Source organism: Cucumis melo, chromosome 2 (assembly GCF_025177605.1).
Source record: "Cucumis melo cultivar AY chromosome 2, USDA_Cmelo_AY_1.0, whole genome shotgun sequence".
Lineage (NCBI taxonomy): Eukaryota > Viridiplantae > Streptophyta > Magnoliopsida > Cucurbitales > Cucurbitaceae > Cucumis > Cucumis melo.
In genome coordinates this window covers 12,535,040-12,562,034 of record NC_066858.1, presented here as the reverse complement: position 1 = coordinate 12,562,034, position 26,995 = coordinate 12,535,040, and the positions used below count along the sequence as shown (strand labels likewise).

The 26,995-nt window shown below is 30.6% G+C and overlaps 1 protein-coding gene across 1 annotated transcript; it reads right to left on the bottom strand.

Moving 5' to 3' along the window:
• Positions 1-7,117: 7,117 nt before the first annotated feature.
• LOC103487283 (hypothetical protein At1g04090) lies at positions 7,118-11,116 on the bottom strand. The gene is made up of 2 exons (XM_051081530.1): positions 10,683-11,116; positions 7,118-9,041 (listed from the first exon to the last, which is right to left on the bottom strand). The coding sequence occupies exons 1-2, from the start codon at positions 10,792-10,794 to the stop codon at positions 7,486-7,488; spliced, it is 1,668 nt and encodes a 555-aa protein (XP_050937487.1). The 5' UTR covers positions 10,795-11,116; the 3' UTR covers positions 7,118-7,485.
• Between the last annotated feature and the right edge of the window lie 15,879 nt (positions 11,117-26,995).

Genomic DNA, 26,995 nt, shown 5'->3' with positions numbered 1-26,995 from the left:
AAATGAGTTGGATTGGGTTAGGTTAAGGAGATTTTTTTAACCAACCAAATTTTTGAGTTGGTCAAATTGACAATTCAAATAAGATCTCTAACCCACCCAACTCAACTCTTAAATTTGAGTTGAGTTGGGTTGTTGGGGTTATTTATTTATTTTCTTTTCTTTTTTTAGTATATTTTTTATTAACTTAAAGCACTTAAATTTGTCTACAACACATATTAATAACTAAAATTTCATAAAACTCAAATGATAAATATCAAAATCCAATATTTCTATTACAAACTTTAAACAAACTTCATAATAGATGAATGAATTACAATATTTATAAGTTATAATATATATTTTAATAGTATTAAGAAATTCAAGTTTGGTTAGGTCAACCCAGTTTTTTAAAAATGTAATCCAAACCCAACCCAACTTGAAAAAGCCATAAAAGATTCAATCTAACCTAACCCAAAATAAAAGCTAACCCAACTCTGTCCTTACAATTTGGGTTGGGGTAGTTCCGGTTGTTCAAGTTGTCGGGTTATTTAAACACCTCTAGGGATGAGTTACTATAGTTCTAAATATTATAGCTGGGTTATAATAGTTTGTGATTAGAGTGTAGGTTATTTTTGTTTGAGGTATAATAGTATGTGTTTATGGTTTATACTTTTACAAGAAAAATATATTTTTCTTTTCACAATCCTCCAAAAGTTCAAAATCTTTTGTCATAAATCCAAATATTTGGCATTTCAAGTGTGTATCAAGTGTATATCAAATGTATTAAGTGTATATCAAATGTATCATGTGTATCAGATATATATCAAATTTGTACCGAGTGTTTTATCAAGTATATATCAAGTGTTTGTTAGAAGGATATCAGATGTAACAAATGTCTACTAAAAGGGTATCAAGTATATCAAGTATATATCATAAGTGTACCAAGTGTATATTAATAGTGTATATCGAGTATATCAACACTACAACATATTGGGCTTTTAATAGCCCTTCAACATAGCCCATTTTAAATTGAGCTATTGAAAAGGAAAAAAATAATTGAAATAATTAAACAAAAAACCCACACGCACGATAAGCCCTAAAGTTTTTTCTTTTCGATTTCTTCATCTCTTTGGAGTTCTTCATCGCCCTCACAGTTCAATCGGCTTCATCTCTCACATTATTCAATTGATTTCTTCATCTCATCCCTTCATTGGCCAACCTCTCACACTTCCATTCAAATGACGACGACATTGCTTCCATCTCTGTCTGTGTCCCTCTGTGTTCATCGTCACTACGCGCGATAGCCGATCGTCTCTCTATTCGTACAAGGGAACTCACCGTCGACATTACACTTGAAACCTAATGATTCGAGGTTAGCTTCTTCTTCCTTTCTAGGTTAGAAACTTGACTGAATCATTACGTTAGGCAATGAAGCTTGAAATGTTTCCTTTCCTTATCTCAAAATAATTTCTTCGTGCATTTCCTTTAATTTTTTACACAACTGCAACATTTTCGTTTCAATGTCTAATAATAATAATCTTCTTCATCTTTAGATACTCCACTGAGGTGTTAATGGACTTACTTATGCTGAACTTGAGGAAGTAACTCATAATTTTGACCGATCAAGAGAGCTTGGAGATGGAGGTTATGGTACTGTCTTGAGATTGTGTATCTTATAAGAATGACATAGTATTTAAACTATTTTGATTGTGTATGTTCTAAGGAGGTCTTGATTTGATGTGATACTGTTACTTGAACCCTTTGTTTTGACTGTTAATCAAGAACACTCAAGGATGGAAGGACAGTTGCAGTAAAGCGGGCTATACGAGAATAATTACAAAAGTGTTATGTTGTTCACAAATGAAGTTGAGATTCTCTCAAAATTGCAACATCCTAACCTCGTAAAGCTTTACAGATGCACTTCAAGACAAAGCCGAGGACTCCTCCTTGTATACGACTGCACTGAGGTGTTCATAAATTTATTTTGTGATATTTTAGACTCATTATAAGTTTGCTTATTTTGTGATATTTATTTTGTGTTCATAGATTCATTTATTTTGCTTCCTCAAGTTCTTGTTATAAGTTTTTTGTATCAGAAATAACTTTGGTTATGTAGCTTCAACAACAATCTCCTTCACTACTACTGATGTGAAAGTAAAAGTGGAAGAAGATAAACTCATGGCTGTTGTTGAAGAGTTTCAAGATTTAGAAAGGGAAGTTTTCCTAATTTAAGAAAGATGTCCTCATTTGAACCTAGAACTCATACTCAGTCCACCTTATCAATCTCACCCTGAAAAAAATAGTTGGACGTATGAATCTTTGTTTTACTTGTAGTTTAGGATTAAAAAACAGTAAAGATTATAGCTGCATAATTGGATGTAGTATTAGTACTTGAACTGGGAATAACAACATAGCACATATATATGAACAGAAATAAAAACAGAAACTATATATATGAACAACAGAACATAGAAATTGTTGTTAAAGATTTGGTGTTGGCTAATGTTTTTGTTTAACAATATTTTTGGCTAAAACTACCAACAAGATTGAAAGTAGTGTTATGGAAATCTATCCAGGTATTAAGTTACTTTATTTTTCTCTAATAAGTTCATTACTTTATTAAGTTACATTATTTTTCATTTCTAACTCTTTTATACTTCAGTCAAGGTACAATGTGGAAGATTGGCAAAAAAAGTTTTTCTTCCAAAAGATGGGTAGATTATGGAGGGCTGGAAAATCTCGTTTAGTAAAACAAATTCGAGATGCCCCAACAAAGGATGCAATTTTGAAGCTAATGCCTGATAATTTACAATCTGTAGATGATTGGATGGATTTTATGAGTGAGAAGACTAGTGCAACCTTCAAGGTACGTAAATCTCTACTTCAAAACATATACACTTACATTTGAATTATTAATTTGTGTGAAGTTTGAATGTCTTTTATTTGAGTAGTTGAAAAGTGAAAAGTACAAAGCCATGAAGAAAAAACAACTCCCACATACATGTAGTAGAAAAGGGTATGCTCGTTTGGCCGAAGAGATGGTAAAGTTTGTTACTATACTTCAATTTTGCTTTCGTATCGTATATGTGGTTTCATTGTATAAATCTCATTTTGTAGAGAAAAAGTAGTTTGGATCCATCTTTGGTCACAAGGGTTGCATTATGGACTAAAGCACACAAAAGGAAGGATGGACAACCGGTGAATTCACAAGTTGCTGAGGCACTTGTATGTCTTCTTTGCAATTTCTGTTCGTATTCTTAGACTTGATTATCGTTATTGAATCTTGTGGTATCTTAATTATATATGTTGTTGGGTCTTTCTGTGTGCAGGAATCTTTAGCTTTTCTAATGATTTTTGATATTCAACCAAAAATCATATGTATTCATATAAACTTTATTCAAATTTTCCACAAACAATCATAACTCTCAAACCCCACGACTATTTTCCATTATAAATAATCCACCAATGTTAACCACAACCTTTAAAATGAAATAAGTAGAGAAATCAATCCAAGAGATTATTAAATAAGCAATAATGGATTTGACTAACTCAGAAAGTTGGCTGAAGAGAAGAAAACTCATAAACAACAAAGTTCAAATTCTTACATTCCAAGAATCAAGTGAAAAGGATCTAAGCAACCCTTGAATTGTTGAAAAAAGAAAAATTCTATAAAGCTATTTGTTCCAAAACAAATTATTGATACCCTGTACAGTTCCAACAGAAAATGATGCCTTTTGAATTATTTGTTTCCAGATAAATGTACATGAAGACATAAATATAATAAATACTTTGCAAACAATGTGCTCTAGCTAATACATACTTGAAAAAAATGGGTCATTTGAATTTGTCAGATAGCTGAAGGAAACTACTAAACTGTTCCTGCCAAAAATAAGTTGTAAAACTTCACTGAACCAGCTGTAAATGATTGCATTATCCACATCAGCCCGTGAAACCTTGTTTCGTGTCTGCATATATTTAGAACATTATTGCTGAAACGCCTCCAACTTGTTGTGTTCACCTGTTTGCATATTGACGTGCAGATTTAGACATTTGTGTTCACCTACAATTATAGTTAGATTTAGACATTTCAATATTGACGTGCCTTGTGTTCACCTGTTTCCCAAAACTTCATGGAGACTGATAATTAAATCCTCTTCTTGTTGTGAAAACATTCCTCTCTTCAAATCAGGTTTCAAGTAGTTTATCCATCTTAGCCTACAACTTTTCCCACATCTTTCCAAACCTACAACACACCACCAATCAAACAGTAAACAACAACAACAACAACAACTTGTATTAAAGAATTGCTGAACATCACTTTGACTAAGTGTAATGTTAGATATGTGTTTATATATTGCTAGAAGTGTATATATATTGTTACAAAACAGTAGGTAAAAGTTACAAAACAGTAGGTAAAAGTTACAAAACAGCAAGCCAAAATACCTACAGTCCACTAAGAATTATGTTACAGTAGCTTACATCTTTAATAAAACAGCAGCTTAAAACAGTAGCTAAAAGTTACAGCAGCTTAGATCTTTAAGAATTGTTAAGGTTTGTTTGTTTGTATATTGCTAGGAGCGTATTGAACAAACTGAGGCTGAGACGACAGTTTCAACAACAAACGTGGTTGATGATGCTTTAAGTAAAGTTCTTGGCCCCGATCGTGGTCATGTAAGAGGATTTGGGTTTGGTGTGACTCGTTCAAAACTATCTCTTTTGTCTCAACAAGACCACAAGTATAAGGTTCTTGAAAAAGAATATTTGAAGATGAAGGAAGAAATGGTAGAAATGAAAACAATGAAAGATGAAATGATCGAAATGAAAGCACTTATGTTATCTTATTTAAAGAAACAGGTATTTCTTTTTTTCTTTTACTAACTTAGATTCTTTTTTTTTCTCGTAGTAGTTAACTATATTTTTGGTTTCATATGTGATTATCATAGACTGAACCAAGTGAGGAACTTTCAAATGCTACTGCAAGTGTGTTTAAGCGACTAAATATTCCTCCAATGTCTTCTCCATCGGTAAATTTATTTGTAATAGGATGAAAATTGTTTATGATGTCATTATCTTCTTATTCTAGTATCTCATATTTGTCTTTTCACAGAGTATCAATAACAACAGTCAAACTAAGTGCAAGTTATTAGATTGGTATGGCTCGGGAGAGATTGTTGCTGAAGGAAGATGGTCTTCTAATGATCCAACTGCTATGGTCCATCATATTCCTATTGGTCCACATGCAATTAGAGTATGGGTTGATGTAGCAAAGAAACCAAACGCATATTTGTGGAGGCCAATATCAGAAATGACATGTATTGAAGAAGCTTTGGGAAGTACAGTTGCATGGCCATCTGATAAAGTGATCATTAGTATGTTGTCTAATTCTAATATTTTTTGTCTATATTTTTTAAAGATTTTCTATACTTGTTTAATTAATATATGTTTTATAAATTTATATAGGTGAATGAAATGGAGTCGTCTTCACCAGAGGACTAAAGATTGTACACTTATGACGAACTTTGCTTGTAGACTTATGATGAACTTTATTTGTATTTTGAGGGTTAATTTGTGCGGTTCATACATTATTTACTAATATGTGTATTTTGATTGGTAATGTGTATGGTTGGTACATTTAGAATGACTACATTGTTTGGTAATTTTAGTACATTATGAATGGTTTTATAGATTTTTGAGAAAAATGTTACCTATATTTTGATTGAAAACGATTAAATAGCATTATTACTGAAAATCATAGCTATAAATACTATACTGTCGAAAAAGGCTATTATAGTTAAAAATTATAGTTATAAACAATATACTATAGCATCGACAAAATGCTATTATAGCTGAAAATTATAGTTATAAATACCATATTATAGCATCGAAAAAAGGCTATTATAGCTGAAAATTATAGTCATAAATACTATATTATAGCATCGAAAAAAGGCTATTATAGCTGAAAATTATAGTTATAAATACTATACTATAGCGTCGAGAAAGCGCTATTACATCTTAAAGATAGCACATTATTTAAGCTATATTAATTTATTATAGCTCTAACGAAAAACGCTATCAAATGTTTTTATAGCAACGTATATAAGCTATATCTTCAAACTCTACGATAGCACTAGTTATAGCTTTGAAAAAACGCTATAAAAAGACCCAGACTTTTAATAACATAGGCTGTCAGGACTCTCGAAAAACGCTATAAAAAGTCTATTATAGCGTTTTTCGTTAGTTATCGTTTATGTTATTTCTTGTAGTGCAATAATGTATCAGGTGCTTATTAGGTGTATCACGTAGGTAGAGCTTTTTCTGCCATTTTTACAAAAGTCTATAAGTCTGTACTATGGGTTTAATTTTTAAAACCCATTGGAAAGAACATGCAAGAATTAGATGGTTATATTATATCTTTCAAAACAAAATATTTAATTATGCAAAATCTTTATAATTAATGTTTTATTTAATGCTTTAAATCAAAGTTAGAAGTACCTAGCAAGTCTAGTATCCCCAGAGCGTATTGGAGAACGACCAAAATCAAGAATGAACTAGTTGGATGGAGAGCGAGATTGGGAGGAAGAGCAAGAGAGTAATTTATTGATAAATTCAAGATTGGAAGCCCAAAAAATAACTTCATCTCGCTCTGCATTCTTAAATCAAAGCAAAAAGTATCTACGTGTTTGGTTTTGACCATGTATCAAGAGTGGGAGAAAGAAGAAACCCTACGATGAGCAAAATACTACGTATATGTTTTGATAAAATTGGGTATTTTTGGTCTTTAGTTAAGGGTAGTGTGTTCTTGATCTTTTCCCCGAACGATAGAGGATAAAGTGAGTACGTACTTTCCAATAATTTCGACATTTTTTATTGTGAAGTAGAGCATGAACAGTAAATGGAGCAGTTGATACCAAACTATTGATGATCCAATGGAGGAGAAGAAAAATTTTGTGTGGATCTGCATATAGAATTGTGTAAACAACCACCAAAGTAATCAAATGTGTTTCCCAGGTCACATTCATTATAATTGCGAGATGGTAAACATACCTAACTTCATTCCAATAGAATGTTAAATTATGACAATTGAAATTTGCTGAATTTCAATCAAATAGTAACTATATATCAACACAATTATATCGTGTATCCATAAGAAAGCCTAATTTCTTTTATTCATTCTTTCACAATCTTCTTTTCTTTGAACTTCTAAACGTTTCATTCCATGAACTATAAACTTAAATACTTTTACAATGAAATATACAACACACTCCCTTTCTGCAAGCCGAGGCGAAACTACAATTCATCTCAATGACGCAATCCCCTCAAATCCGAATTCAAGAGTTGTATCTGCAGCGAGATCAGCAAGTAACTGTAACAGAATAATGGAGCTAAATGTTTTGACCTATCTACTCACTTTCACCGTGTTTCGATGAAGAAACGGCCACTTTAGAAAGTTAACTGATAGCTATTCATGTTGTGGTGTTGTTAATTGATGAATCTGTATGTATATCTCTAGCACCTTTCATCTCCGAACCAGTTGTTTTTTTCCTTTGGTCCAGTTGGTCCTTCTTCACCGTAGAGCTCGGTCGGGAATAGAGCAAGTAGATCTTCCAAAGAAAATTGGACAAATGGAGGAAGGAGATCGATTAGTCTTTCAATCTCTGATCTCGAATTATACATAACGGTTGGACCCCACTCTCTCATGTACTGTAACCAATCTGGTTCAGCAATGTAGCCATCGCCAAGATATTCAGCAGCAATGATTTCATATTTAGAACTCGAATCAATGAAAAACTTGCTCCGAGCTGCATCATTCCTCACTCCAATTCCAGCTACTGAACCCTGAAGATAACTCCCAGGATGCGGGTAGCTAGCATGACCATGTTTCGACGAATACACGATTGGCTTATTGCCTTGAATGAATTCCAAGTCAGAGGCATCCACCCATTTCCCACCGCTATGCTCTGAGAAGTACACTCGCCATAGCTCCCCAGAAAAGTTGCAGATTCGAAGCGTGAAGTGTTCCCAATCACTAACATGCTCCCCAATCTTTTTCAGTTTGATATTAAGAAAACTAACTTTGATGGCTGCTGGTCCATTAAAGGGGCAGAAAACCCACATGACAATATCAGTAAAAGTTCCTCCCAGTGCTGGTTTAACATGAACATAGAGTCTGGCGGTTTCAATGTTCCCGCTCTTCAAAGTTTCTCTTGCATTATCATTTGTTGGCAGATCGATCCAATACTCACCATCATTTTCCCCTCCACAAGGCAGATTGGAGCCTTTCATGTCAATAGGCTCACCCTTCGTATTACCATTTCGATACAAAAGAGCGCCATTTTTAAAAAACCACGGCACTGATGATGGGAAATATGCCTCGTCAGGGTGAAAGAAAACGGTTGGGCCATAATGTCCAATGAGTGCCTGAACCTGGTTCAGATTTGGCATTCCTTCAAATGTGGAACTGAGATTCTTCAAACAGGAAATATTCAGATACTCTTTCAATGAAGTGCAGCAGAAGAATGTGCCCACAGAAACACCACTCTTGTACATTCCCCTTTCGAAGGGTCTTGTTTCCCAAACATGAAATGATTGAGATTTGGACTTAATTGTAACAATTAAGTCACCAGTCTCACATCTCTCTGTAAGATCAGCTCGCACGCACCGAATATCGTCAGGTGAAGGCTCCTCCGACCTGTCAGTGACCAAGAATCCCATGGCTCTATAACCCTCGGGAGCATTAGGCAGCCAAATAAAGCCAGAATCCACTCCATTTAAACCAGAACTCCAGATTAACGTATAATTTACTGGTCGCTTTAAAGCGGGAGATTCCCTGACAGAATTGTCAACATGATCAACTTCCGATACCCCACGAGCAACTAGAACATAGCCTTTCAATGGATTGTCACTAGGCTGGCAATAGTGTCCAAGGCAGAAAAAGCCATCTGGGATTGCCTGAGGCTTGTAAAATACAGCACCCTGGCTGCATCGCCAAACTTTCTTTAATTTTGAGATCTTGTAAACTTCTATCTCTCCAAGGCTTATTCTTCCGGTGGAAAAACCTTTTCCTAGTGAACAAATTCACAAAAAGAAGCTTCACATGGCTGCAAAAATAAATGGTATTAAGAGCATATATAAAAGTCGAAGTTCAAACACACCACCTAAAATCTTAAGCTAATGCCCCATTCGATAACCATTTGGTTTTAGAATATTGTACTAGTTTTCTCACCGCTCTTTACTATGATTTCCATTTTTATTAAAAGAGCATTTGAATTATGAACCAATTTCCAAATTTCAAAAACAAGTCAAAAACTATTTCTTTTAGTTTTCAAAGCTTGGCTTAGATTTTCAAGACGCTCCTAACAAAGCAAAAACCTAATATAGGAAAATAGTGCTTACAAGCTTAATTTTCAAAGACAAAATACCAAAAACCAAATGGTGGTCACCGGTCAACCGAGCCTTAAGCCATTGAGTTTAGAAGTACTTTAATGTTGTACTACAAAGGTCCAATTAGAACTCTTGCACGGTCATTTTCCCCAATTGATATGAACGGTTAATATGCTAAGACTTTCTAAATCCAATTAATATTCAATTCCACATGTGAAAGAATGAAAGATCACATATATCCTCCACTTATTTAAAGTTTTTTAGTACAATACAACACTAGTCGATATCAAAGCATCACAAATAAGGGGAAAAACAAAAGAAGATTCAGACCTAGACCAACTTCTCTTAAGAAGGTTACAAATACTTTGACTAGTCGAGTTATGCTCAAGCTAATGGCTCCAGTCGTTATATGGGAACTCAAGAAATTTGTATAACAATCACTACTCTCAAATCTCCAAACAAAGAGAAATTCTTCAAACCCAAAAAAAAAACTCTGTTTTGGGATTACAAATTGGGATGGCTGCACGCAGTAAATGAAAGAGAAGGCAAAACAATATAGAAATAGATCCGCCAGAGAGTTGAAAGAAAAAAAAAATGAAAAAAAAGGAATGCCTTCTCTTGATCATCCCACTATGGAGAAGTTGCTAATTTTGTATTCACTCATTTTGTCTTTACAAATTTGATATTTCTACAAGCATCACAAGAAAGAAAAAATTAAAATAAAAGAGATATTTTAGATATATACATCAAAGGGTTGAAAGAAAAAAACCAAAAACACTTGCCCTGATAGAAACCAGCCTCAAAAAAATACCAGCAATCCCTACAACTTTCTCCAATATGCAATAACTAGCTGAAAAAATATCCACCAAAACAGAGTACCCAGAAAAAACTAGCATCAAAGCACCAGTAATTTAAACAACTTCCAACATCAGTTTTATCGTGCCAACATGTAAAAACTAGCTAAAGTTGGTTCAAAAGGGAAAGCTAAAATAATATAGAAAAAGAAACAAAAATAAAATTAAAACCCAGAAAGAAACCAACAATCCAAACAACTTTCAACATCAGATTGTTCATCCCAAAAAACAAAAACTATCTCAATTTGGGTGTTTGAAAGAGAAGGGTAAAACAATAAAAACAAAAACAAAAATCCACCAAAGGGTTGAAAGAGAAGAATCCAAAACAGAAACCCAGAAAGAAGGCAGTATAAAAACACAGAAATCCAAACAACTTAGAACATGAAGTTAAGCATTGGAAATGGATATTCAGAAACTCGAGAAATTGGGGTGGTGTTGAAATGATGAATCAAGAACAAGAAGTAATACCTGGAGGCCATTTTGGAAGAGGTGAAGGCAAAGAGAAGGGTTGAGGGTCAGAAAGGCAAAAGTCAAGAGGATCAACGACGCCATTCCAGCACCAACACTCCCACCCAAACATCCTTCAATTGATACTCTTGAAACCCCTTCAAAGCCCTCCCCCCCCCCCCCCCCCCCCCCCCCAAAAAAAGGGGAAAAAACGACCAAACCCACAAAGAATCTTCAACAAACTTTGCCTTGTATTTCTTTATTTTCCCAATTCCTTTGCTATTTTCGAGGAATACCCATATGGCTTCCACACAGAGAGAACAAAGGGAGAAAAGAGAGATTGCTCTTCTCCAACGAAATTGTTCTTCTTTTCTGACTTTGAAGGAGTTTTAAAATATTTGAAACACTGTGCCCAGATACCGTGAGTTACAGATGAGTTAGTTGAAATCAATCCATTATTATTTCCAAAGAAGAAAAAGTTTAATCTCCATTATTTATTGCCACCCCTTTTACTTTTTTCTTTCTTTTTTTTAAAATATTCTTTTTGGGCAAACATTAGAATTTGATTTATGTAGTTTGGACTTCCTTTTAACTTTGGTCCAATTTTACTTTCAGTATTTAATACAGTTCAAATTTCTTTAGGCAAAATACATTTTAAAATTAGTTTCATTTTTTTAACTAAACATTAGTTTGGTTCAGAATTCAAATTATATTTTATGCTTTTCAGATTGAGTTGGTTTAGGAAATATCTGTTGGATGGACCGTTCGAATTTGATTTATTAAAACTGTTTTTCTAGATTATGTGATTCAAATGGTATAAATTTTGAAATACTTTTATGTTTTTGTTATATTTGAAATTGGGATTTTATAACTTAAAATGCAAAATTATATTAAATGGAAGACAATAACATTTTAAAATACAATATAATATACTGTAAGCTCAATTCATTGTTTTTAAATTTAAAATGTGTATTATGTAATGTAAATTACATTGAATTATAAATTTGGTCTCTATAGTTTGGATAAAGTTAAAAGTGTCCGGATGAATGTCTTAAAGTCTCGTAATTATATGTTATTTGAAATAGTGGTCGATAACTTTATATATGCAATAATTAACTAAAGAAAAATATAGGAGTCTTTAAAAAAAAATGTAACAAAACGTAGAATTTTTACACTACATATAACAATTCGGAAAACGTAAAAAACCTACGATGGAAAATATCAAAAATTCCCCGTCAACAACACGCGTTATATATTTAGTACATGATTATTTAAATTTGTCTATTGTTTAATACACGATCGTTTAGATTTGGCTATACAAATCTAAATGATTTATTTTTTTTAATTATATTGTTTAATTTAGTTACACGATCGTTTAATTTGGTTACACGATCGTGCACGACCATTTAGATTTGTAGCTAAATCTAAACGATTTTTTTTTCAAAATTTGGTAATTTCGATTTGGCTAAACGAATTTTTTCAAGATTCTTTTCGTACATGATTGTTTAGATTTGACTAAACGGTTTTTTAAAATTCTTTTGGCATACGTTCGTTTAGCTTTGTCTACACGATCGTTTATTTTTTTTACATGATTGTTTACTTTTTTTACACGATCGTTTATATTTGGCTACTCCAATCTAAACGATTTTTTTAAAGATTCTTTATACACAATCTTTTAGATTTGGCTATTTTTTGTACACGATCATTTGGTTACCCAAATTTAAACCATGCATGTAAAAAAAGAAGAGGAAAAGAAGAAAAACGATGGAAAGAAATTGTAGCGAAAAAAAAAAAAAGAAAAGAAAAAAGACGATGAAAAAAATCGCAGTGAGAAAAAAAAATAAGAGAAGAAGAAACACGATGGAAAGAAATCGCAGAGGAAGAAAAAAAAGAGGAAAAGAAGAAAGACAATATAAAAAATCGCAGCAAAGAGTAGAAGAAAGACGGAAAGGGCAAACTTGAAATATTTAAGAAATGGCTAACTTCATGGGTTTTATTACACGGACCATAAATATTTTAGTGGTTTGTTATATTTATGAAAATTTCTCAAAAATATAATGTTATTTTATGTAACTTAAAGCATGTATGGTTGACATAGAAGTAAATCATGTTTAAGTAATAACCTAAATAATTTTTAGTAAATATGGATAAGGTTAGATGTCTTATCCTAGTAACACTGCCTACCCATTTTGTAATTGTACAAAAGTTGTAAGTGCAACTCCAAGTCTTGGATAATGGGGTCTCACCATCTCATTTGGCCCGAAAGGGTTTTGTTTATGGTAGAATCACAAATAGGTTGTTCATTAGAGGATCAGTAGAGACTTAAAGAGTTAGATGTAATTATAGAGGTAAAACGGTAATTTGATCCAGCTGTAATTACAAGCTTGGTTTGTAAAGAATTAACTTATTTTTGATAGGTTACCCTTGGACACAAAAATATATCTATATTGCAAAACGTACAACTGTCAGTCTTTAGTGGAGTGTCACACAATTAATAAATGTTGATTAATTTAATTAATTAATATTGTATCATTGAAGTTTATAATATGTCGGTTCATAAGATATATTCCCTTGCTAGCTCACTATGGATGAAAACAAGAAATAAATGTTCTGAAATAATTTGAATTGTTCAAAGTATTAAAAGGATATAAGGTATTTGGCCCTACGATCATTATGTCTTTGCAATATTACTTGGTTTAACTCTATTTTGACATTTTCTCATATGTGGGACTCGCTATCGTCTTGGGTAGATAATCGACCGTCTTTCATTTTGATGGTGAGTCGTTTTTATATCATAATAATGAAAGTCAAGAATAATAATCTTTCAGAAGGCTAGATGTAATTTAGCCAGACAGAGTTTAATAATATAATTTTCATTCTCAATTTTTTTTTCTACGGTGGTTACGGTACAAAAACTCTCTAAACACCAAAAGAAATCTCTCATCGTACAAAAACTCTCTAAACACCAAAAGAAATCTCTCATTCTCTCTCAACTCTATCCTTTTATCTTAAAATACAAGAAGGATGACATCATCGTATTCCTTGTCCTAAGAGTAGCAAGGAAAGCTCAATCGTGGTGTCTCGTTGGTTGATTTTGATATTGGAATATGATTCGAGTTCGAGGAAGATTTGAACAGTTTGTAGCTGCTCGTGGGATTGCAGAGAAGGAAGGCATTAAAGAATGTCTTCAAGGTTTAGTTTGTCATCTTTTTCTCCTGTATAGAAAGCATGCCTTTGTCTATCTTGTGTCCTACTTCTATGTTTTCTAAGCTTTTCAAAACGAAATTCACTAGCAAATATGTTCACATGCTTCCGCTAAGTAACTTGATTCCTTCGCAAAGTTAGTCTATATGATTTAAAAGTTAGAATTTAACTAGTCAATACAATTTGATATGTAATGGCATATATATGGAATCATCTTAAGTAGTCTCTATTATATAAACCAGAAAACCTAAATTCTAATTTTCTCCCAAAAACATAGAGACTAATTTTTAATTTATCTTATAATATATAATACTTCTTGTACAAATTTTGTTTAATATAAAACATGTTCATAAATTAAGAATTGTTTATTGTCAATTAATATGTTATATATAAGCTAAAGGAGTGTTTGCAAAAGTAGCAAAAACATTTATGTTAATAAGGCATATGTCACTACATTTTCTAAATTGCAAAAGTAACATATTGAATAGCGAATAGTCCTCTGATATATCTAATTACTTGTCATATTTGTCATATTTGTAATATGCAAAAAATAGGTGTTATGGGCTACTTTTTTCTAAAAAAATTTTTTATCATATGATACAATTTTCCTAATCTAAATAATAATTTAATTTTTGGACATGCTACCAAGTACATCTCAAACAAAATTTCATTTAATCTCTTAATTTTAGATTTCTATTTTAAGATACTCTATCGTACAAACCCTCTATCCCCATGAAAATCTATCATGATAGAATTATATTTATACGCTATCTTTTTTATATAAATATTATTGTTATTAGTTAACTAATTTTGATAAAAGTTTACTTTCCACGACTAAATTTAAAATTTGGTACATAACATAATCAAACTTGAACAAAAACTAAAATATATTGTTAAAATATATTTTAAATAATTTATCGTTAGATTCATTATATATCTATCATATTTGGATCATTTTTATAAAATTGTTTTAAATTATAAAACCGTTAAAAATACCTACAAATATAATGAAATAACAGTCTATTTGTGTCATAATAGATACATATATATAGGAGTCCATCGTGGCCAATAAAAGATAAATATGATATTTTGTTATATTTGTAGATATTTTTTATTCATTTTTTTATAGTTTTAAAATATTCTTTTTGTATTTTATTTATTAGCATCAGCATTTTCTAGCTGTATAAGCAGAAGGATCTCAATTTCAAAACCTTTTTTTAATTAGTGGTACATACTTTATGGTCGTTGTGATGGTCAACTTATTTATTTATTTATTTTAAATTTTAATTTTAATTTTAATTTCACACGTGTGGGTAGAAATAGAATGTGAGGGGATCAAACTTTGCCTTCTACGAAAAGATAGTAATCGACTTCTGTATTGAGGTAGGGTGATGTTTTTGAGAAGAAAAATTACCAAACCTTCGCTTCAATGAAAAGATAGTAATCAACTTCTTTATTGAGGTAGGTTGATGTTTTTAGAAAAATAAGTTACCAAACCTTTGCTTCTACAAAGAGATGGTAATTAATCGACTTCTTTGTTGACGGAGGCTGATGTTTTTAGAAAAAAGAATTACTAAGCATTTGCTTCTACAAAAAGATGGTAATTAATTCACTTCTTAATTTATTGACGTAGGTTACTGTTTTTTAGAAAAAAAACTATTACCAAACTTTGGCTTCTACAAAAAGATAGTAATCGACTTCTTTATTGAGGTAGGTCGATGCTTTTTTTAAAGAAAAATTACTAAATGCTCGCTTCTAAAAAAAAAAAAAAAAAGATAGTAATTGACTTCTTTATTGAGGTAAGTTGATGTTTTTAAGAAAAAGAATTATTTAACTTGTCAATAAGAAGTATCACCTATCTCTTAATTAAATGCTTGGAATAGAGTTGTTCATGGCTTTTGTTAATGAGGCTTCTAGCTTTCACACATCTTTCTTTTATTGCATCTCTTCTCCTAGTATGGGGTTTGAAATTTCTATTGGGACTAGTTCGGTCTTTTGTTTTATCTGAAGGAATTCTTTGTATCTAGTTTGTTCTCCGTATAATTTAGAGCAAATTGCAAAAACTTGAAGTAGTTGCAATTATATCATTAAATTATCAAAATTAAAAATTGAACCTTCAAAATGGTCTAAATTTTAAAATTGAACTCTTAAAACTTTCCTAACTAGTACTTATTATATAAGTTTAAGAATTCAACTTTTATTATTCGTGGATCTAATTTTTACAATTAGATTTAAATACTAGTTTAGTCCCTATATTTTGGATTTTTGTTCATTTTGGACCCTATACTTTGAAAATCTTTATTTTGACTCTATACTTTCATCTTTGACTCATTTTGATTCTACTTTTAAATGGTTCATTTTGGGTCTTGTACTTTCAACTACAGTTTATTTTTAGTCTTTAACTTTAAAAAATTGACCATTATAATCCTTAAAAAATAAAATGAAAATAACCTAAAATTTAAATAAATGGAATTTCAACATTCTACGATAATTCCACCACTAATTTATTCAATAATTTAATTTTAAAATAAAACATTGTATCAACAAATGCAGGTTAGTTTTAATAGACAAATAGTAGTGGGTGACAATTTGAGGTTTGGGATTTGCAAAATATTCTCATTTCATAGATATGATAAAAAAAATCAACCCAAATGATACATCTTATGCATTTGATATATACTTAATATGTTGATATACACTTGATAGATATGATATACATATTTATAACATAAATATTCAAAATGATAAACTATCAAATATTTTTAAGTTAATGGCAACTAATGATCCATTTGATAACATTCTTGTTTTCTGTCGTTTCTTGTTTTTATTTTTCATAATTCAAAAAATAGATGTGTTTGATAATCGTTCACGTTTTTCATTCTCACATTTTAAGAAACATTTCTCAAAGGTAAAAACTTGAGAAACTAGGATTTAGGGTTTAGAATTTTACATTATACAAATTATTTTACTAAAATGTTCATTTTAGTTATCTTTAATAATTTACCACCACGATATTTACATTATAATATAATTGAATTGGATTTGAATCAACACCATTTAAAATAAATGAATTGAATGAGAAATAAAATTTTAACGACAAGATTAATAAAATCTATTATATTATAGTTATTAACTTTGCAACGAGATTTATGTGTATTTAATAATATTAATGTTTTATAATTATTTTTATATTTTAATGAATTATATATATATATATATATATATATTATTATTTTTGACATAATTAAATTATGTTTTAAAAAAGTGAAAACGTTATGAAAAGTAAAACAAGAAACTATAAATGATTATCAAACAAATTTCTGGTTCTGTTTATTATTTTTTAAGAAACTGAAAACAAGAATAATTATCAAACATAGTCTCGTTTCCTTTCTCAAACAAAGAACAAAAAATAAAAAACAGGGTATAGAAACGTTATTAAATAGGCACTAAGTAAATATGTATAATGACATTTTGTTAAATAATGTAATATGACATTTTTTTAATAAGTTGATCTTTATCAACTTTAGGGCCAAAAAAACATGAAACGCTTTTTTAGAAGACGTTTTGGATAAGTAATGTAAGTAATTATAGTCCTAGCTTATTATAGTTGAGTTATAATAATTTGCATTTGTAGTGTAGATTAATAGTATGTATTTATAGTCTATACCCTTACAATAAATATAGGGGCGCTTGCAAAAATAACAAAAAAAATTATGATAATAAGGCTCATGTCTCTACATTTTCTAAATTACAAAAGCAGTAAATTTAAAAGCGAATAATGCTCTGATAGCCCTCCAATAGCCCTATGATTATAGTCGTCTGATATCATTAATTACTTATCATATTTAACATATTCGCGATCTGTAAAACAACAGGGGAATGTAATTTGCATAGAGAAGCATATGAATGTCGTGCAAATGGAATTCAATTTGAAACACACAAAAACGAATTCAGAGAAAACAACAGAAAAGCCTAAACATGCTTCTAAGGAGGAAAAGGAAAAAGAAAACTAAACCTCTCTAGAACCTCCCAAGAACTTCTTGAATTTTCCAAGAACACCACGAAATTTTCCTCGTTATTCTCAAGGTAACAGTCAACAGAGAGTTGTGGGCTTCTGTGATATGGTAAGAAAAAAATTTTTTAGAGAGATTTCTTTTTCTTTTTGGAACAGAGAGATGGTCAAAAAAATAGAGAGCAGAGAGATTGTTCTTTGTACAATATATCTTAACCATTTTAAGAGAGATGGAGGGAAGTTATCAAATAACTCCCTCCCTCTCTCTACACGTAGAATAACTCTCGTGGGAGTTATTTTATTAATTAAAAATATATTAATTAAAATAAAATAAATTTAATATATATTTAAATCATATTATATCTCATATAATATAAACTTTATATTATATCATATCTAATATAACCAATGGTTTAGATCTCTCAAATGGCTTATAGTTCTAATATGAATCAAATCCCATATTAATTTTAGCCTATAGTTTATTTATGAATCTTATTCCTATTAATATTATTTTAATCATATTCAAATATTTATTTCTCTCGTAAAACTTTATACCATAATGTATCAAATACATTATATTAAGTTTATCATATACAATTTATTCCCTTTAATCAATTTAAATAATTCAAATTTAAACCAAAATAAATTTGATTCTCATTTTTTCTTATTGAGCTAACAAGGGGACTTTATAGACAAGCTTCAATGATATGAGATTAATTAATTAATTAAACTCTTTAACTAAATTAATCATCGTTCATTAACTATCGGTTGTTCCACTAAAGACTAACAGTTGCACTCTTCTTACTGTATATACATTTTTATGTTCATTAGATATAACCAATCAACAGTGCAATGAATATTCACAAATTGCTCGTAAGTACAACTAGGCCAAAAATTACCATTTTGCCCATGTAGTTACATCTAACTCCTTAAGTACTACTGATTCCTTAATGAACGGTAAGTTATAATCTCACTATAACTGAACTTCGTTCGGGCCAAGAAAGGGTGTGGTGTCACATTGTTCAAGCCCTGGAATCAGCCCTTAAGAAACCAATTTCTCTACTTGCTATATCTATAGAGAATGAGTGAATTCCGTCTTGTATACTTGTATTCCCAGCTCCTCAATTAGATGAATCCCCAAAATGGTAGGCATATTGAGTTGGTGACATAGGCGACTCTCACCCATGCAAATTAAAGAACCGCTTTCATAGGCAGAAATTTACAACTCACCCAGAATTCAGGTCAAGTCACCTATGGTTATCTTGGTGAAATGTGGTCTCAACTAGTAACGTTATTAAAAAGATAGACTATTCATTTCATGTTCCGATCTTATATAAACTTTTTGTATAGAATACCCCTGCTCTAATGTCTCAACATGAATGATTAGGATCAAATCATTTGTAGCACTTTTGAACAATTGTAACAACTACAAAACAAGTCGTATTCGTAGTGTCACTAGGATAAGGTATCCAACCTTATTCATATAATACAAATTATTTAGGTTATTACTTAAACATGATTCACTTGTATGTCTCCACATACATGTTTAGGTTACAAAAGATAATCTTGGATGTTAGTTTATTGGTTTTATGGGTTAACACAACTAAATGTCAAATAAAATAAAACATTTTATTTTATTAGATAAACAAAATGTTTGTACAATACAATTACAAACTACAAGACTACGAGATTTAGGGCATCAACTCCAACAGGTTAAACAAACGAAAGTCAGTAGAATGGAAAAGCTGCTACCTTTCCATTGGTCAAAACTCTTCATTCAAATACATTTTTCTCCTTTCCCATTTGCATGAGTCTGATGGTTTTTTTTTTTTTTTTACTTAGCTTTCAAGTGGTAGGAACTTATGTCATGGCAATGTTAATATTAGGGGATCTACTACTCCTATGTTTGGATTGATTTTTGAAGTATTTATTTTTTAAAATAATTTATTTAAAAATAAATTGAGGTGTTTGACATTTGTTTAAAATAACTTTTTGGAAAGCTTAATTTACATAAATGTAACAAAAACCCTAAATATTTATGGCCCGTATAACAAAATAAGAAAAGTCCATAAAACTTGATTATTTTTTCATAAATTTCATATATGCTCTTGTTGGTTTAGAATATTGCGAGACGAGTTTTCACTACAGGAAAAGCAGTCTACGATAGCTCGCTAAAAACGCTATCATAGACATTTTATAACGTTTTACCAAAAGTCGTGATAGCTCACGTTATTAAAAGTCTGGATTTTTAATAGTGTTTTATAAAAGTTATATAAAGTATGTATTTTGATAGCGTTTTGGAAATGTTATAAAAACAACTTTTTATTAACATATTTTTCTATTTATATAATTTATGATAACGTTTTTTTAAAAGCTATGAAAAACGTGTTCTAGCAAGTTTAAAAAGTTGTTGATTGTTTATAATAACATTTTTTAACAAATATAAACGTTTAATCATACCTTTAAATGAAAGCTATAATAATGTAGTATTTTCACATATTTTATCTATAATAAACTTTTTGAAATATCAATATTCAATTCCAAACATCAACATACAATATACATGCCAATTATGTGAATGAAATTTATTTAAAAGGTAGTTCATGTCTCATACATTGTTAGCTAATAAAAAATCAAAATAACAAAAAGTTATCCAATAATAAAAGAAATACATCAAATGTAATTAGCAACTATACAACGTTCACAAAATACAAAATTCATCAAGTATTGAGGATTATATAACATTATGGAATTGAGCTTCATCTTTGAACAAAGCGACCAACCAAGTGGGTTTCTTCCAAGCTGCCTCTACAAATCCGACTCTCAGCTTGTCAAAATCAAAGACAGTATGGTAACGGCCCATGAAGACATCTCCCAAGATCCTGTCACCAATAAAAACAGGTTCTTAATGAAAGGAAATTATACTTTGAATTATGCTAAAAGCAGAATCAATGGTTAAGACATATAACAGAGGGGTCCACAAGGAGGAGGAATATCAAATGTTATGAATCCACTAATGCACTAAGCTACAACACCCTCACCCACCTTGAGAATATATTGTTCACATTGCTTGCCACTTCAGAGAGAGTTGGTAGAAACAAGTAGTGTAATATTGAAAAAAACGTTAAACAAGCATATAAATACCAACCTCTAACAATATGATACAGAAGAAAAAAAGTTCCAGATATATTCAATGAATAAAAGGTGTTCCAGCTTATTGATTCAAAAAGTATCATGCGTGGTAACATATGTAAAGCCAGTGAAGTTGCAGATTACAAGGAAAGTTTTAAGTCTATGTACACACAGTTGGACCAACCAAACGTGAAGTTCTAGAATCTACAATTGCTCAACATCCACCTTCACATTAACTTGAATTAACAATTTTCTTTAGTCAGAAGCACATAAATGCATATTTAAAAATCATCCCATATTACATGAATAAAAGAAAAAAGAGAGAGAAAATTTGTCTTCTTTCCTTTTTAATATTCTACTAACTTTAGATGTATTATAATTAATAATCGATTTGGAAACACACCGGTTGGTTCACCATCTACGAGAAGATCGCTCGTGTCAAACTACAAATCAAGAAAGAAAATATGAACTAGGAGGTACGAGATGACTACTTCGAAACCAACCTACCAATAAACATTTCTGTGTGACAGGAACATAAGTATGCTTGCCCTTATATAATGCTTTGGGTCAAACCTTCCAAACACAATTTCGCCTCCTTCCTCCTCCTCAACATTTCGATTAAGCCAAAAGGAAAAGATTGGTTCGTTAACAAGACCTTGTTCAATAATGTCATATCTAAGAAGAAAATTACAATGCCCCCCATTCAAGCTTCTATGACCAAAAGGAACCTTAAATTATGAACAAAAACTAAATGAACAATTAAGTTTAACATTGGTAACTACAAATGTTTCTAAAAACATCATAACAAACATCAACACCTCGTAAACTAACACATACCAATAGTTTTTGTTATTCCAAGGGTATCAACAATAAAATTCTTCAAATGCGATGTTATACCAAAATGCCAATTCACATATTACATCTCTTTAATTGACATTTCTACATATAACATACCTTACATTATTCAACCCTCTGAAAATCCTTTGTAACCGATGATGATTTCCTTTGAGCATATAGCACCAAATAAGGACAAAAAGAAAAGAAGTCATCAATAGAATGACCATGAGTTAAGAGAAAAAGATAGACACATAGAAATTATAGACTTTTTTTTTCTCCTGATACAAAACAGACAAAAGCATATACTGATGGATAAAGATAAAAGAAACAAATAATCCGCCTACAAACATATATTATCTTGGAGGAGAAGACTTACATTAGTTAAAACCACAAGACAATTGTCACAATAGCTGAGAGTGGATAAGGAAATAATAAATTATCAAACCATCTAATACTAAGAAATATGTGCTATCAGTTAGAAATAATTTAAGATTAATGGGTTATCAATTACAAAACCAAGTATATAAGCAATGTAAGGACAAATAACAAACAATGGCACTACAGTGGTTTAGAGACCAATCAATATTTTCATTTATATCGCTTTTATAATAATTTCCCAGGGGAAAATCCTCATAATAAGCTTGGGACCACCTAATAACGTGCTCAAATGTTACCATAAGCAAAAAGAAGTGATTCTAAAATTCATATGACAAGCAAAAGTCATCAACTAGCTACCACCAAATAACAGTAATATGGCTAGATTTAGTTTTGTCCAACATCAAGAAAATAAAATTACAGATCAAGACAAAGGGAATTATGGTACAAAATATGTTGCAAAGGTAAGAAGTTTCTGAAAAAGGGTACTACTCAATAATCTAAGAATTATAACATATATGATATATGGTTCCTCCGTGCAAAAGGAAGAATTATAAATAAGCAAGTCTAGCAAATCTGGACTTAGTAAAAATGGTTCAATAAAAAACACCAAATAATTGAATTGGTTTTCATAGAAGGAAATTTGTATAGTTACCATTTCCTTGAACAAACTTCCGAAATAATCGACAAGCCTTTACAAGAACCGAAAAATCATCGACGTGTTTTGCATTTCAGAAAAAGAGTAGCTGGTGGAAAACTCGGAACCAGGACCAAAACAATACCTGAGTTGAAGTGACAATTTGAGATTAAAAATATGTATATATTAATGATCAGATTAAATGTCGGTATCTACAATTGTTATTATTAATTTACTAAACAAATAACATCAAGAAAACTAGAGGAACTCGATTGAAATGGAAAGCATTAAGGAAAGGAAAAGACTATTTACATTCTAAGAATAATCATATAAAGATCTTAAGTTCTACCTATCAACTTTCTCCCAATGTTTTCCATAAGTATTGTGAAATTGCTCTTGCACTCTAAAACATGCAGCTTGAGAGGCATTTCTGTAGAAATAAACTAGTCAAAATAAAGATTAGTAGATAAACAAGTGACTTGACATGATGAAAGCCCCACAAATCTATCTATTTATTAAATTAAAATCCATACAACCAAAGCTACATTCAAGGATATAAGGTGAATAAATAACCAGTAGAATATATAATATGAAATGAATAATCTTGCTTCAAGAGGAGGGAGGAAGGGGAAGAAAGAACAGAATCCTGTTTGAGAAGAAGTACATGTTTTGCTCTTTATGCAATTATACAGGAATATTGATGAAATTGATAGATTCTCTTATCAACTTTGAAAACAATAGGTAAATATCAGAGCTGAGCAAAGCAAGAATATCCCAAACATGTCAGAATCTATCGTGACATAGATATGTGGTCTTGATACATTTCGAATTTAATCGTTTTATATGGTCCTTTCCTTCATGGATATCCATATATCTCCAACTTATAATTCTAAGATATAAAATATAACAAAACCCAAACCAAGCATAAGATGGAGCCTTTGATTGGTTTTAACTTGATATAGAATTGAGTCTATTTAGGAAGTAGTTGTCCCTTCTTAAAGTAACGCCAGTCTGGATCAAATCTCTTCCTACTGATACTTAATTCGTAAAACCTTTGCTTAAAGAGACAAGTTGGTTAAATTCTCATCGAATATTAAAGGAAAAGAGTTCCATATTCTATAATTTCCTCCTAAAATGAAATGACAGGAAGCTGGAAAGTGTAACTGAACGTCATTATTTCGTTACTAGGAGCAAAAGACGATTGAGGCGCACCAAGTTTCAGAAGAGTAGCCTTAGTTTTAATAATATACCTGGCAAAATTAGGACAATGTTTTCCTCTTCATATAAATGCATATTATCACATAAATTTCTATGACTAATCGAAGGCAAAACAGAACAAAAAAAATCAGAAAAAGTAACGAGAAAGAGAGAATTTTTGTAAGGTAGTCGAGAGAGGTTTCTTCATTTTTATCTCCCTACTTCTTCCTTTCTTTTGCATTTTTTCTTTTATATGCAGGGGTGGGAATTTGAACCTGTGACTTCTTGTCGACAAGTACATATAGGAGCTAGTTAAGCTAAGCTTATATTGGCTATATCTTCATTTTTTCACTTCTTCAAACTCTCACTTGGTAAATAACCTTTGTCATCTCTCATATATTTCCTCTTTTAGATCTAAACGATCGTGTACCAAAGCTAAACGATCTTGGTTCAAGATCGTGTATCAAATATAAAATATCTTGGTACACAATCTTTAGCAAAAAAATTTTAGATCTTGGTATGCTATCGTTTAGCTCTTGGTACACAATTGTGTACAAAATTAAACGATATTGGTACATGATCTTGTACTAAATTTAAATGGTCTTGGTAGAACCAAGATTGTTTAGATTTTGTAAACGATCGTTTAGCTCTTGGTACGCGAGCATGTGTCAATATCTAAACGATCTTGGCTCACAATTATTTAGAAGAAGAATTACACGTGCGCATGTGATCGATTAATCACGTGTTGACTAAGGCATTTTTGGTATTTCTCATTGTAAACCTGTGGGCTTTTTTTCATTTTCGAAATTATTTTATATAGTGTAAATATTTTGTCTGGTTGTTATATTTTTTTAAAAACCCCTTTATATTTTGTTGTTGGAAATCAATTATATTTATTTAGGAAAATTGTCAAAAAAATAGAACATTTGATAAAATATTTATACTTTATAGAAAAATCAAATATAATGAATTTTGTCGTTTAGTAGTTTTTTTTTATGGAGTGTAAAGAGGTTTTTTTTATATTTTTGAAAAAAACTCATTTTTTAGTGTTTTTTTCAAAGATATAGCAAGCCAGCAAAATATTTACATTGTATAGAACAAATTTAAAAATGGAAAAGCCCATAGGTACACAATGGAAAATACCAAAAATGCCTTAGTCAACGCGAGATTAATCAGCCACACGCGTGCGTGTAATTCTTCTTCTCGATCATGATACACGCTCATGTAGAAGATGATACACGATCATGTAGGTAGTATCAAAACAATCGCGTAGTTCTTTTTAATGATAGAAAAAATGCTTCAAAACTAAACGATCGTGTTGACCACGCTAGATAATTGGGTTGACTATGGTACATGATCGTTTACATCATATCCACATGATTGTGTAGGTATTTTTAAATTATGAAAAAATGCTTCAAATCTAAACGATTGTGTTGACCATGCTAAACGATCGTGTTGACTAGGTAATTGATCGTTTAGATCATATCCACACGATCATGTAGTTTTTTCTAAATGATGGAAAAAAACTTCAAATCTAAATGATCGTGTTGACTAGGTAAACAATTGTTTAAATCATATCCACACGACATGTAATTCTTTTTAAACGATGGAAAAATGGCTTCAAATATAAACGTTCGTGTTTACCATGCTAAACGATCGTGTTGACATGGTAAACGATCGTTTAGATCATATCAAAGTAATATTTAAACGATCTTGATATTCTGGAAGAGAAGATGAAGAAAAAGAAAAAGAAAAAGAAAAGAGAAGATGAAGAAAGAAAGAAAAAGAAGAGGAACAAAAGTAAAAGAAAGAAAATATGGAAGAGGAGTCGAAGAAATTTGGAAGAGAAAATGAAAAAATCGCAAAAAAGAATAAGAAAAAGAAGAAACGAATCGTCCGCAATATCAAGAAAAAATCTGAAATTTATGAAATATTTTACCGGCTTCCTAGGCTTTTTGATTTTGTTACATGGGTGGTAAATATTTTGGTGTTTTGCTATATTTATGAAAATTAACTTTTTTTATGGTTATGTATTTACATTTCAAGATATTTGTGCTTCTCAAATTGAAATGTAAAAAAACTTATTAGTACAACAAAATGAAATTAATGTTTACATTGAACTTCAATAATTTCAAATAACTAAAAAATTAATAATTTTAAGATAATTTGCAATTAATTTCAAAATATATTTTAAAAAATTCAAAATGTGTATTTCTTGATGGATGTTCATACTATTTAATAGTCTTTTTATGGTAATTTGACCTAAATATGAACATTTTTAACAAACTAAATACAATTTTATACATAAACATCTATAAAAAGAATCGAATCAAACATTAAGTGTAAATTTAGATTTTAAACTTATTTTTTAAAAAATTGTATTCTTAAAAAATATCCTTTATAGACAACCCAAATGCATTTGTACCTCTTTTTAATTCTAGTAATACATTTGTCGGAAAATGTCTTTTTTTCTTCATGTAATCTGTGACCAATAATAAATGTCCACAATAAGCGTAAGAAAGCATGTTTATAGGTTCTTATAAGTGGATTAACTAAAATAGAAAATTAATTTACTCTAGCTTCAACTATTTTAGACACTACGTTCATTCATTTTTAATATTTTAGTTTTAGAGGTGATTATAATATAACACCTCGCAACCCAAGTATTAACATATATAGAAGTATATGCCTAAAATATTAATTAAGTTCAAGAACTAAATTGCAACTTTTACGTAACTTTGTTATAAGAATAAATTTTTATAGATTAAATTATGTGTCTCAGAATTATTATTATTTATTTTAGAGTTTAGCAACGACCGATGCTCGAGACTTAGATTAGAATTTAGAATTTTAACTTCAACCTTTGATGGTTTTGAATGAAATGGAGAGGGAATTTTGTATCTCCAAGCTTATAGAACATGTTAATTATTATTCAACTAT

What these genes read in the sequence shown, in the direction of transcription:
- LOC103487283 (XM_051081530.1), bottom strand. Translation starts at nt 10,794, where the DNA reads ATGTTTGGGTGGGAGTGTTGGTGCTGGAATGGCGTCGTTGATCCTCTT. An exon ending in TCTTCCAAAATGGCCTCCAG is followed by an intron (nt 9,042 to 10,682) that starts GTATTACTTCTT and finishes TTTGTTCACTAG; the next exon opens with GAAAAGGTTTTTCCACCGGA.